At 36.9% G+C, this 12,676-nt stretch overlaps 1 protein-coding gene across 6 annotated transcripts in view; it reads left to right on the top strand.

Moving 5' to 3' along the window:
• The window catches only part of plecb (plectin b), a 144,510-nt gene that overhangs the window by 94,537 nt on the left and 37,297 nt on the right, over positions 1-12,676 (top strand). For 5 of the 6 annotated variants that reach the window (XM_073811694.1, XM_073811692.1, XM_073811691.1 and 2 more), the window contains one exon: positions 8,944-9,005. In XM_073811694.1, coding sequence (XP_073667795.1) covers positions 8,944-9,005 — 62 coding nt within the window. Of the gene's footprint in view, positions 1-5,109; positions 5,540-8,943; positions 9,006-12,676 lie in introns of those variants that run through there. The other variant, XM_073811695.1, reaches the window with a different exon arrangement.

Here is a 12,676-nt window from a genome sequence, read left to right as displayed (position 1 = left end):
GCAGTGCCTCGGGTTGTTTTGAGATATGTGGCCTTTGTACCGATGAAACTATTAACCAAAGATGCTATGGAGAAAGACTTCGATTATTGTACAGCAAGATGTGCTGTTTTGGTAAGTGAAGTTTTTTTTTGTACTGTATATGGTGACAGGGAGGAGTTTGTTAGTCGCGGGCGTGAACATGTACTGTATCTCAGCCACTGCCTCTCTTCACTACATTGACTAGATCAGTGTTCAGATAAGTGTTATATGTTTTTATTAACATAATTGTTTGTTGCATAATTGCTGGCCGGTTTCATTACCTTCAGACCTGGCAGAGAGATTATAAATTACAGTCTGGCGCCAGTTTGTCAATTATGCAACATAAATGTGCTAAATGCCCATAGCATCTTAATACACAACGAACAGGTGGCAAGTTGTTTTACTTCTACTTTAGTTTCTAGCATAATTATGTTTTTATTAAATTATATCAATTATACATGATACAATGTAAAAAAAGTAATAATCATACAGAATATACTGTAAGTAAACTGCAAAAAGTCACAAGTAGTTTGTGGAAACTTATCGTGAACATATTTTGCATAAAGCTTTTATTGCACTGGGAGTTTGTTTCTCATAGTCGCATCATAGGATCATCAAAGTTTGATTTCACTTTAATTTCAATCTTTGACATGACCTTACTTAATATATCAAGTTTACATTTTCACAGAATTTTCTTTACTTTATGAAGAAACTTTAGCTGGGTTTCACAGGCAGGGTCTTGTCGCCTCTCAAATTCTTTAGTAACTGCTAATTTAACAAAAACATTTGCCACTAATTTTGACCTCATCATCCTTCTCACCAAATCCGCAGAAATATCAAAGCTAATGGTTTTTGAAAACAGGTTTACTGATCTCACCCTTCATTAGCTGCTGATTGTTTAAACAGGTAGGGCAACCCTGAACTCATGCCATTGGTTGAGCCAACATGTCTGTGGTAAGGATGCTCAAACACTTTACCTTCCAAGTTATGCAAATATTGTGTTTTGCTGCCATCTAGTGTAAAAATTATGGGGTTTTACATTGACAAAAAATGTATTAAATATTTAGAGAATCAACTTATTGATAGACAGAGTGAAATGCTGGTGCCGGTTTCCTTTATTTGCTCATAAGTAAAAAATTGTGCTAATCTCACCATCTGTGATGTAGTTATGTTAAGTTTTTTTTTTTTTTTGAAGTCGCTTCCTCCCCGTGGATGGGGATGTTACGTTTGGGGTATAAATATAGACGTGAGTCTATAAATGTGTGTTATTCAGTTGCCATGATCACTGTGTGTTTAGACAACAGATCTCAGATTTACAACGTTCTAAACGCCTCAGCACCACCAGCGTTTCATGTGATCAGGTTGTTATGTCACCAAGGCAATGTGGGCAAAAGATGAAGTGGTGTCATATAATTTCTGCTGATCTCATAAAGATCATACCACAGATAATCTGTCATTTCTAGTGAACTAGCTGTGTGCTTTATGTTTGTCTCTTTAGCCTGATCATATTTCAAAGCACTTACTCTTTCAAGTAGCTGCCAAGTGTTTTGCCTTCGTCTTTCTTGGTTATTGTCCAGAAGAGGGAGACATTTATTTATTAATTTATATATGTGTGTTTGTTGTGGAGTGATTAACTAAAAGCAATGATGCTCTTAACTACATTTCATCAGTAGTGTGAAAGATCAACACTGTTAGTAGCTTGTTGCATCGCTCAAAGGGACATCAGTTAAACAAATACTCTAGTTTGCCAAGCTACATACTATTCACAAATGAAAGAAGCTACATCAGCATAAGTCTTATATTACATTTATGCTTTATGTCTTGATTTTCCAGAAGGACGTTCGGGTTGGCAGAATGATTTGTTTTCCATGTTGGCTGTTAGTGAAAGTCTTGTAGGTTATTTTAGATCTCAGCTGCTGTTAGTGTTCTGTTGTGAATCGGGCGCTCAAGTGAGATTTGACCATCACATTACAACTTGATTCCAGGCTTTAAACAAACATGGATGATGGACGTCCTGATGGTGGGGCGTTTTCTGACTCTCAGAGTCATGAGCGAATGGAAAGACTCTTAATTATGGCCTATGCAAATTATACAAAATAATGAATGGAGATTAAGTGAGAAGGAAAGAAAACATAAAGAAATTACTGGAATACACAGGATTCAGGTGTCTGTGTTATTAATGTTGGGAAGGACAGGGTGTGTCCAAGTGTTCAAGTGTGATCAAAGCAGAATTACAGATTTTGCATTCCACTCTTTTAGGGTGTGACAGACATCTCTCTACATGCTTTCACATGCAAAAGGGAGAAAGACAGATCGAGAAAGAGAGAGAGAGAGAAGGAGAAAGAGTTGTAGATGATTTTAGAAGACACTTTCACTTTTAATGTGGTTTGTGGTTTTCCACGCCCTGCCCAGGAATGTGAGAAATAAATACCATGCTCATCTAATTTTCGTTGAAGACAGCCTTTAGTTTGATCTCTGGCTGTTTTGAACTCAAATTATTTGTGTTATTTAAGCAATTCTGTATTTGTAAATGTTGATTTTGGTTAAATTGTTAGTGTACTTCATTGTGAAATGTTTGCATTTTTGTTATTCATTTTATCTTACTAATAAACCGCGTCTGTGTGTGTAGCAGGGGTGGTTTTATGACATGAGATGATTTGGTTGTTAAAGTACATTTTTTTAATTATCATATAAATCCTTTATTACATAACAAATGAAAGACTAGCATCAGTCTTAAAAGAGACGATTACAACCTTGTTACTTCCTATTGGTTAACACCAATACTAATGTAAATGATACCGCTCAGCGCCAGAGGTTATGCACTAACTGGATGCCTCATATCTCACTTAACAGATGACCTGCTATCTGTCTCATTAAACATCTGACCTTTACACCACATATTCTGAGCAGGGCAAAGGAAAACATTTACAAAGATTAGCAATCCGATAACGGTTGAGATCCATGATCCGGGTCATGGCACCAGAAAATGTTTTCTGCTGTGGACATGTAAAGCTGAATGATTGATAATGATTCAATCAGTGTGTTATGTTTTGCTCTGCTACTCTGAAAGATTTGTGATGATTTAGTCTTGGGTGGACTTTAAGAAAAACTGTCTGTTCCACATTTCAGTTTTAGCCAAGAGTAATATGGTGTAATATGCTATTCAGGAATGAAATCTCAATGGAAGGAATGATGTTTGAAATCTGATATGAATGAGAATATTTAGGTCTAACAGCCAGCCAATCAGAAAGTATCAGAAAGTCTGCTTTTGCCAATTATGGTGTTTATCATACAGGCTATGAATGGGCGGTGGGCGTGTCGTCTTGAAGATGACACTAGTAGATTTCTATCCAACACCTGTGGCTGATGTTATAACATATGGAAACTCTTTAATACTGTAGGGTCTTGGTGTCCCAGAAATATTGTTGCTTATGCCACTTTGGTAAACTTGCTATACCATCAGCAATGTTACACTTATTGAGACATAAGGTAGATGTTTTGACTGTAAGTGCCCCAACACACATTTTAAAATAGAATTGGTTAAAAGGTTCTTCACAGCAATGCCATAGAAGAACCTGTATTTGGTTCCTCAAAGAACCATTTCTTTTTGCAGTACATTTTTATTATCTGAATAACTTGTTTTTCACCTCAAAGAACCTCTTCAGATGTTAAAGGTGCTTTATAGAACCATTTACACAAAAAGGTTCTTCGATGGCACCGTGAATCACCTTTATTTTGCACAAGGAATCAATAAGTACATATTAAAAGATGAATTGTTTGTGAAGTTAAGTTAATAACTAAACAGGTGAAGTAAACATCACCCAAAGCTAATAAGAGGTGGTGTAACTTTTTTTTATTATCTAACATTATGTTACAAATGGCAATGTCGAAAAAATATTTCTGTGGCAGAATTTTTTTTGCCTCTTTCTAACTTTACTGAATAATGTCCTCAAGCAGGCCTCACGATGATCCATGTCATTCCTGCCTGTTCTGAGAAAGTCCTCAAGTATATTGTCCACGTTAACGAAAGTAAGAAAATCTGAATTTGGTGCAGAAAAATAAACAGGACCAGTGTCACATTTGCTTACATTTGACTAGTGACCTAGAAATAGTGCAGGATCATTCATCTTCAAACTTTCAGGTTTTCACGTTTCCCCAGACATTTGGAGCCCACTGTAGAAGATTGTTTAGTTTGTATGGCACACCCTCATACTTTACCTGTATCAACACACATACACTGTATGTCTTTATATTAAAAAGTAATGCATTGGGCGTAACCATCCATATCTGCAATGGAAAATTATAGGTCATAAATACTCAAGCAAGCACACAGAGGCACTGTAAAGCTCAGGATATTTCACTTACTGGCGGGCCTGAACAGGTTGTCGGATGAGCAGATTGCTGAAGTGTGTGGTACTGGGCTGCTCAGATGATGAGACACAACCCATCCTCATCAACACACATACTGTACAATATGAGATCTCCTGAATGGGCATTGCACAATATTTTTTAAAATCAAACATATCATGATACTAGGCATTATGTAAATGCTCATACAAAACACATAAGCAAATTCAAACAAATGGTTCTTTTAAAAAGGGAATATTTTGGCTTTGTAATTGTGTAGCCTCCGGTCATGGATTTTGGTATAGATTCAGTAATGTTAGTCTCATAAGCTTGTGTAGACATGAGCAGCCCATCCTTGAACCCCACCCTGTCTTATTGGCAGAACAGTCATTCGGTTAGTCATACTGTACTGTTCAAACACTCAGGTATGTTACGGGTGGTTAATCATTAAAGTGTTTTGTGTGTGTGTGTAGTGTTTGTTGGCACTTTTAGAGTGTAATTGTACAATGGTACCATAATGTCCAGTGTTCTCGTAAAGTTGTGCAACCCTGTCACTCTCCGTTTCCTGTTGCTTTCTTCTTTTGAGATGATCATGTTGTGCATGACCGCTGAGGGAGGGTGTGGGATTCTAGATGAGGCATGCTGGCGGACACACCTTCCCACTCACTTTCCCTAATTCCACCCTTTTGTACCCGTCCCCGCTCCACTAACATGACATCTCGTGGAGGCGGGACAAAGCGTAACCTGCGATGTCCTCCGACCTCAATGTCTCAGAGCAGTCAGATTAGCACCAGAGCAGACCCAGTACCTGCAGGCATCATTTATATGAGGAGAAGAGAGGTTGTGTATAAAGGCAAAAAATAAGCAGAAGAAGGCAAAAGAGGAATATTACTGTAGGTGCTAGGTCACACAGAGAACGCTACTGCAACTTTTCTTCTTGGAAAACTGAGGAGTACAAACGTGAATAAAGGAACGCATGAGGAACAGCAGTTGATTGGAGACAAATATTTGAGAATTTAGTATTTTGTTGCAAACGTGCACGACTTAAAGAAGATGAATACACAAGAGAGACAGAGACGGAGGGAATTCTCCACTGATGGCAGTGGAAGAGACAGGATCCTGTCAGATGACTTTAACTATCATGGAATGCTGAAAGCCATGGATGATAGGAAAGGTACTTAAGACAGCTCTCTAATTATCTTCAAACATTCTCTTCTCATTTCTTGTTTGTATCAGTTCGAGGTTTTAGAAATAAACGTCATAGTCCTTCATAAACTCAATGTCATCATTTCTTTGTTCTTGCTTTGCTGACATCAAACATGAGGGTTTTTGTCCCTTGAACTGTCATTGTGTTCAAACGCAATGCCGTAAGTAAATGTTTGACTGGTTTTGAAAGAAACCATAGTGCAAACAACTCAATATCTTGTCTTAACCTGCCTATAAAATCTATATCTTGTGAAGCAGTTTTCCTCTAAGTCAGCTGTGACCAGTAAGTGACAGGACAATTTGTGTGGCAGCGGGTTTACAGTTCTGATGTGTAGCACTGCCCACAGTAAAAGACTATTGGCCAAAAATGTGAAGGGTCTGGTTAGCTTGGTGTAATATTGAATATAATGATCCTTCACGGATTTGCAGTTTTAGTAAACAAAAATACAATGTCAGGTTTTGCTTTTTAATGTTTACTTAACAAGTTAACATTTACAAATAAGTCAGATAGAATTAATGGTATGCGTATTTGGCGCCTGTCCGAGGAAAGGGGGCTCCGAGCTATGTATTTGGCCCAAACCCAGAGCACTCCCCCTGGGTTTCTGGTTAGGAAAGTAACCAGTCGAATGTGGAGAGGCGGATCTAATAAGTTGTTCAAGAAGGGTTTAACATTTTTGGTAACATTAAACCAGTGAGAGGAAACTGATACCCAGCAAGCAATTTAGCATTTAAAGCAGGTCTAATAGCCGTCCAAACACAACCCAGGTCTAGCCTAAAACAATGCCAAATTTAGGCTGTCAGTGAACAATAAATAATATAAATATATAAATGAAAGCAAACATCTTGTTTTCATTGTTGACTTTGCTTATTTGATTATACATCTCACAAGTTATTTTGGCAAAAATGACATGTAACCAAATTCAAATTTATTGACCAACTCATAGCTTGACTACATAAGGTTTATAGTTAAAATAATAGATGTTGCAAGCTGGGAAAAAGGTACTGAACAGCGATTAAAGGGTCTAGGGAGTTCATACAGAAGCTGACCCCATACGCTGCATCATTCATCACTCTGTAAGCACTTACTGTTAAAGGAAGCCATGCATTACATTGGTTGCTGGAGGACAAGGTTTAGGGTCTCCACCCATGAACAGTTACCGTGGTAACATTAGTCCTCAAAATTCTCACTTTAATCCACCCACCAAAAACAAAGTGTTACCTGCGGGCGTGTCTGTGATCCTTCACAATTACTCAACTTGCCATTGCTCAAGAAACATGCTTTATTTGTGTGCAGTATTGTGCACTTTGTACTTGACTGATGTACCATGAATTTGAATGGGAGCCATTAGAGAACACGTCATTTATACACAGGAAATTCGATTGGGGTGTTGGTCATTGCCTAGCCACACCTGGACATTATCTCATATGATATAACTTTAATTGTATGTTTTGAGTCATCTTCCTGTTTGATGATTAAATGCTTAGTAATGCGACTTTTCTCCATTTTCAATGGATATTGCTCCACCTGTTTTGGCTTTAAATTTTAAGCATGTAAAACCTGCATCACCAAACAGTAGACACCCAAACCATCTGTCATTGACACGACAAACAGAAAACATGCTGCTGGTTGAGCCAGTGTTTCTGTGCCTGGTCGAGATACTAAAACAAACCAAGCAATGTTTTTGAAACCACCACAGGGCTACAATGTTTACACTTTATATTTACAGTTGATTCTGCATATGAAAATGGTACATACAAAGTTAAAAATCAGCATTTGTTTATTTGCCCTCATGTTGTTCCAGACCCATATGATTCTTCTCTGTGACACAAAAGCTTGACTTCATGGAGTGCTTTGAAGACTACACCTAACCTTGTGATTCAACCCTATGTGATATGATCACTATAGAGATATTAGTCACACTGTATGTACTGTGAGACAGCAGTATGAGTTGTTTTCTGTGTTGAGTTTGGTGAAGGGATTTGCAGACTGTGGGTGTGTCTCTTTTTCTCTCTTGTGTTGGGGTAATCGAGCCGGCGTGCTTTCTTGAAACAGTACACACAAGATGAAAGTCAAATACTATGGCATCATGGTTGTTTTTACCTGCCTGAAGGCTAACAATGCATAGCGTTGTCTTTTCTCCAAACCTGTGCTTAGTCTTTGCTTGACAATGGAGCTGCCCAAACACCTCCTGCAGTCATGATTCTCTAGCGGTACAGAGAGATGGGAGTGTCTCAGGGTGGGTCTGTTTGTACAGTAGGAACGCTTAAAGGACAAGTTCGGTATTTTACACTTAAAGCCCTGTTTTCAGGTTGTTTATGGTGAAATAGAACGGTTTTGACTGAAATTTCGACATATGCGGCTGCCCTGAGAATTTTCGGATGTTTGTGTTTCGCCTCCCACCTCTACAATGGGTGTATAGGTGCACTGGAACAATCCTTCCTAAAATGCATTAAACTTTCGTTTACAAAGACGTGAAACTCACCGAGTGCTCACTGATATGCTCACACAAAAATCGCTGCAAACGATGCTTTCCAACAGGTGTTTTAGCATTCGTTGTTAACTTGTGGACCTATTTTTCCAAACGCCTCACACCCGTACATTCTTCCGCTGAGAGCTTGAATAATAGATACTCCAGCCCAGGTGGTGGCGATAATCAGCCTTTGCCAATTGCAAGAATAGAAACAAAGTTCCCGGCGTGGAGTAATACCGTACCTCACAGCACATCTAATACAAGTCAATGGAGTTGGCAAAAACTATGATAAAACCTGTTGGAATGCGTATTTTGCAGCGATTTTTGTGTGAGCATATCAGTGAACACCCCTGACCACTCGGTGAGTTTCACGTCTTTGTAAATGAAAGTTTAATGCATTTTAGGAAGGATTGTTCCAGTGCACCATTAAACCCATTGTAGAGGTGTGAGGTGAAACACAAACCCACCAATATTCTCGGGGCAGCCGCATATGTCGAAATTTCAGTCAAAACCGTTCTATTTCATCATAAACAATCTGAAAACAGGGCTTTAAGTGTAAAATACCGAACTTGTCTTTTAACATCTCTTAACATACACAAAAAGTATGTCTAAATGGTAATTCTTGTTGAAGCAGAGCACCTAAACTTGAACAGTTGCTTTAGCTGGCATAAACAAACACTATTGGTTAAGCCAATGTTGCTACTATATGCCAGACAAAGAAATGCTTGAACAAAGAAAGCAATGTACTGATAACACCACAGTGTTTACACTTTATATGAGAATAAACCTATGAGCAGTTTTCTCACAGTAGTCTCTGCATATTAAACCAGAAAAAAATCCAGACAGTAATCCTGATCATTTCTGACATGTACTCGCTTTCTCTTTTCTCGCTGTTTTGCAGATGAACGGGACAGAGTGCAGAAAAAGACTTTTACAAAATGGGTTAACAAACATCTGCAAAAGGTAAATTAATCTTTTTATTTCCCTTTACATTTTATTCAATTATTTGTATGCTTTTAACCAGCAGAAAACATTGTATCAGTTTGGTGGTGTGTTCCTTGGATTTGACCCTAGTGTTTGTACAGTAGCATCATTCTCTACCCTTCAAACTATCTGAACCCATTTCCCAATACATTCATGTTTGTGTTATTAAACATATACCTAAACTCTCCTAATATGTACAGAAATGTGTACATTTGATGCCAATATGTAGCATTGATATACTTATATGTACTCATTAGTACCTCAGAGGTCCATACTGGTACCAAAATGAACTGGACAGGGCTTATTCCCAGTCTAAAATGCATGTTTGAGCTGCCTTCATTTAAAAAAGAAACCTTGTCATATCTTAACATATATCAGTTACATTGTAACATACCAGTAATGTTTTTTGGTAATTTTTTTTTGTAACTACATCAATGTCCTATAATGTAACCAAGGCCTAGCAATGGATTAATCCAAACGCTGTCAGGGAAACCACGCCAATATGTTATTACGATAAGATTATGTTTTTTTATATGTTCCCCTAAACATAAACTATTGTAGTATTGTCAACAAGTAGTTTAAAACCCATCTCTTCTCATATACATTAGCGCTAACATCAGTGACATCAATTTATCATTGCCTAACCTAAAATAAAGGCTATTTAGGTAAAATTGGGGTGTTGAAAGGCAAACAATTCACTGAAGACATTTCCATTACGAAAATGAAAACACAGTTAAACATGATGTTGTCTTTTGCACACTTACAAATCACTCAAGCCTGTTTCGAAACAAAAGACATGATAAAAGACAAACCTGTATGTATGTGATGAACACCTGGAACCGCTCTGAAACAGGGTTCTGTAGTCTGGGTTTAAACCCATGCCACAGACATTTGGCAACCCATCTCGACTTCCCTAATTTTATTAGTTGACAAAGCTACAAATATTTAAATGTAACACACGTGAAGTCTCTTGCGACAATTATTTAAAAATAGGAAAACAAAATGAGAAAACAATATATAAAATGACATGACAAATAAAGTTAATCCACGGACAAGGAAAACTATTTATAGAAATTTGTTATATCCTAACCACTTTCTACTCTGTATCATAAACATAATTTGCTGAACCCGACTTTAACCTTGACCAGCACTCACACAGCAGACAAGCAGATGATAAAATAAACACAAACTGTGAGCGCTGTTTTTGTTTTTTATCTGTCATCAGAACAGATAATGCTATTGCTTTGTGCCGATAGAGTCTATCATGTGAGAATAAGAAAGGGACTGACAGACAAAAAAAGGGAAAAGAAATGAGAAATATTATACACAAAAAAATCTTCCCTGAAATGGTCACCAAATATTAGTGTTAATTTACTGGACTAATATAATCTACTGTGTAATAGTCATTGATGATGATGAAGTTCATTACAATCACTAAACACAATTGTTTTTAAATGGTGCTAATAGGGCATTTTTAAGGTAGCTGGGTAACGTGTAATGCATCACAGACCTCTAGTGGCGAAATTTTATCACTACCTTTTTGCTCTCTCTCTCTCTCTCTCTCTCTCTCTCTCTCTCTCTCTCTCTGTCATCTATCTGCTGTGTTTTGCTTTATCTTTGGCTTTTCGCTTTAATTTTGGTTAAATGAATAGTTAGAATTTAAAGGAGTTTTTTATATGCCAAGGATCAAAGAGAGCAAAGAAGGCTGGAGGTTTTATATACAGTAGTCGTTGACAATTGTTTGATTTTATTGTGCTAAACTTTGAAAGTAAAGCTTGTTGTCATTTTTAAGTGTTATTAGTCTTTTAAACAGCAGTTATTTCATAACAATTACTTTGTTCTTATTCACTTTGTAAAACTGGTGATCACATTATAATTTACTGTTATAGCATGACATAATCAAGGTCAATACTATAGCTAAGTCCAGTATACGCGTTCAGAAAGGTTTAAATGATCATTTTGGTTAATATTAGTTGATTCTTATCACCTCCAATAAAATTAAGAAATTAAAAATGACTTGCAAAACCAAGTTGTTTTAACTTCGTTCTGCATTTTTTTACAGTGCAGATGAAGTAAACATTCTTCTAAAAACACAAAAGATGAGCGCACTATAATTTAGCATAATATTTAGCATTTTCCATACAACAGTAAAAAGTAAATAAAGCGTCATTAAAAAGTTGTCTAAATAGTAATGTGCCACATAATGTCTTGGCATAGAGAATAATGTACATCCACGTTTTCGGAGTAACACAAACTAAATTTTAATCTCAACATTTACCTAAATGTTGTGCTACTTTGGTAAACTTTAATTTTTCACATCTCTAATCATTATTTCTACAACTCTAACTCCATTAATTTTTCCTCTTTTTCTTCCATCATTATAATCTCTCTTACCTTTCCTGTCATCCTTCATTCATTCATTCATTCCAGCACTGGAAGACTGAGGTAGGTGCCATCTGCCAGCGTGTTTCTGCAGGTCTTTCACATGCATGTAAATATGTTATCCTCAAGGCATTTGACCCTGATGGTTTCTTCTGCTGTCACTTGAGGAATGTAAAATGGAGCTCACAATTTGAGCTATGAAAATGGTGAATTGTTACAAATAGTCATTCAATACAGCAAAAGAAATTCACAGCTCACTGTCTGATCTTATGATTTTGTCACTTCTGTATGCCTTTAATTACTTGCTATGCTATTGCTCATTTGTAAAATAATAGTTACGTAACATTAGTATTAAAACCAATACTTTTAGAATGTAAAGCAAGCAAAAAAAAGATTTTTTATACATTTTTTTATATTTGCAAAGTGCACGCTGAAGCTGGATGGTAAATACACGAGAAACTCCAGTCCAGCTAGAAAAAACCCCCAAATTATATAAACATTTTATGAACAGTTTAGATGCTGTATCAAGTCACCATTTTATTGACGTGTTTCACCATTTTATTCACTTTTTGCAGTCACCTTTTTATTTTTTAATAGTCCTGCAATATGAAAGATGATTTCTGAAAGCACAATAATATCAATGAATAATGAATTAATTATTGTACTGTATGCAGAACTCTAGTATTGACACTCTAGGACACAAATGAAACAAGTTACAACTTAATGCACAGTAAGCTTTCATTTTCCAAACATATATACAGTTTGATCTAATGCACTTTATATAGCATTTGTAATTGAGCCAGGCTGACAGTGAGAGATCAAGATAGTAAGAGAAAGAGATTGAGATTTCAGAAGTACAAAGCTTCAGAATTATATTTCAACTCGGTGTAAACCCTGTAAATCAGTGAAGTTATTGACGTGTGGCAGCTGGGCCGTTCTTCTGCCTGGAGCGAAGCATTGCCTCGTCCTGTTCTTGCTGATCAGGGCAGAACATTTTAAGTGTTTGAAGTGTTGTTTTTCTCCATAAGCAAGACATCAATGTTGCGTAAAAGTAGTATCCCATCTCAAATCACTTTAAAAGTGTATTGCCTCAAGTTGATTAAGATGTTTATTGTCGCAGGGAGACCAACTTGAGCTGGCAACCAGCACTCTGAAACTACAGTAAAGCATAAAACTACTATACATTTAAACTGATCACCGTCTAAACTATCTTGGGTGGTCTACTCTGGTCTAGGTTGATAATCATCATAAATTGATCCATGTTCTCT

Source organism: Paramisgurnus dabryanus, chromosome 13 (assembly GCF_030506205.2).
Source record: "Paramisgurnus dabryanus chromosome 13, PD_genome_1.1, whole genome shotgun sequence".
Taxonomy (NCBI): domain Eukaryota; kingdom Metazoa; phylum Chordata; class Actinopteri; order Cypriniformes; family Cobitidae; genus Paramisgurnus; species Paramisgurnus dabryanus.
The sequence above is the reverse complement of the archived record's forward strand: the minus strand, read 5'-3'. Positions and strand labels throughout refer to the sequence as shown.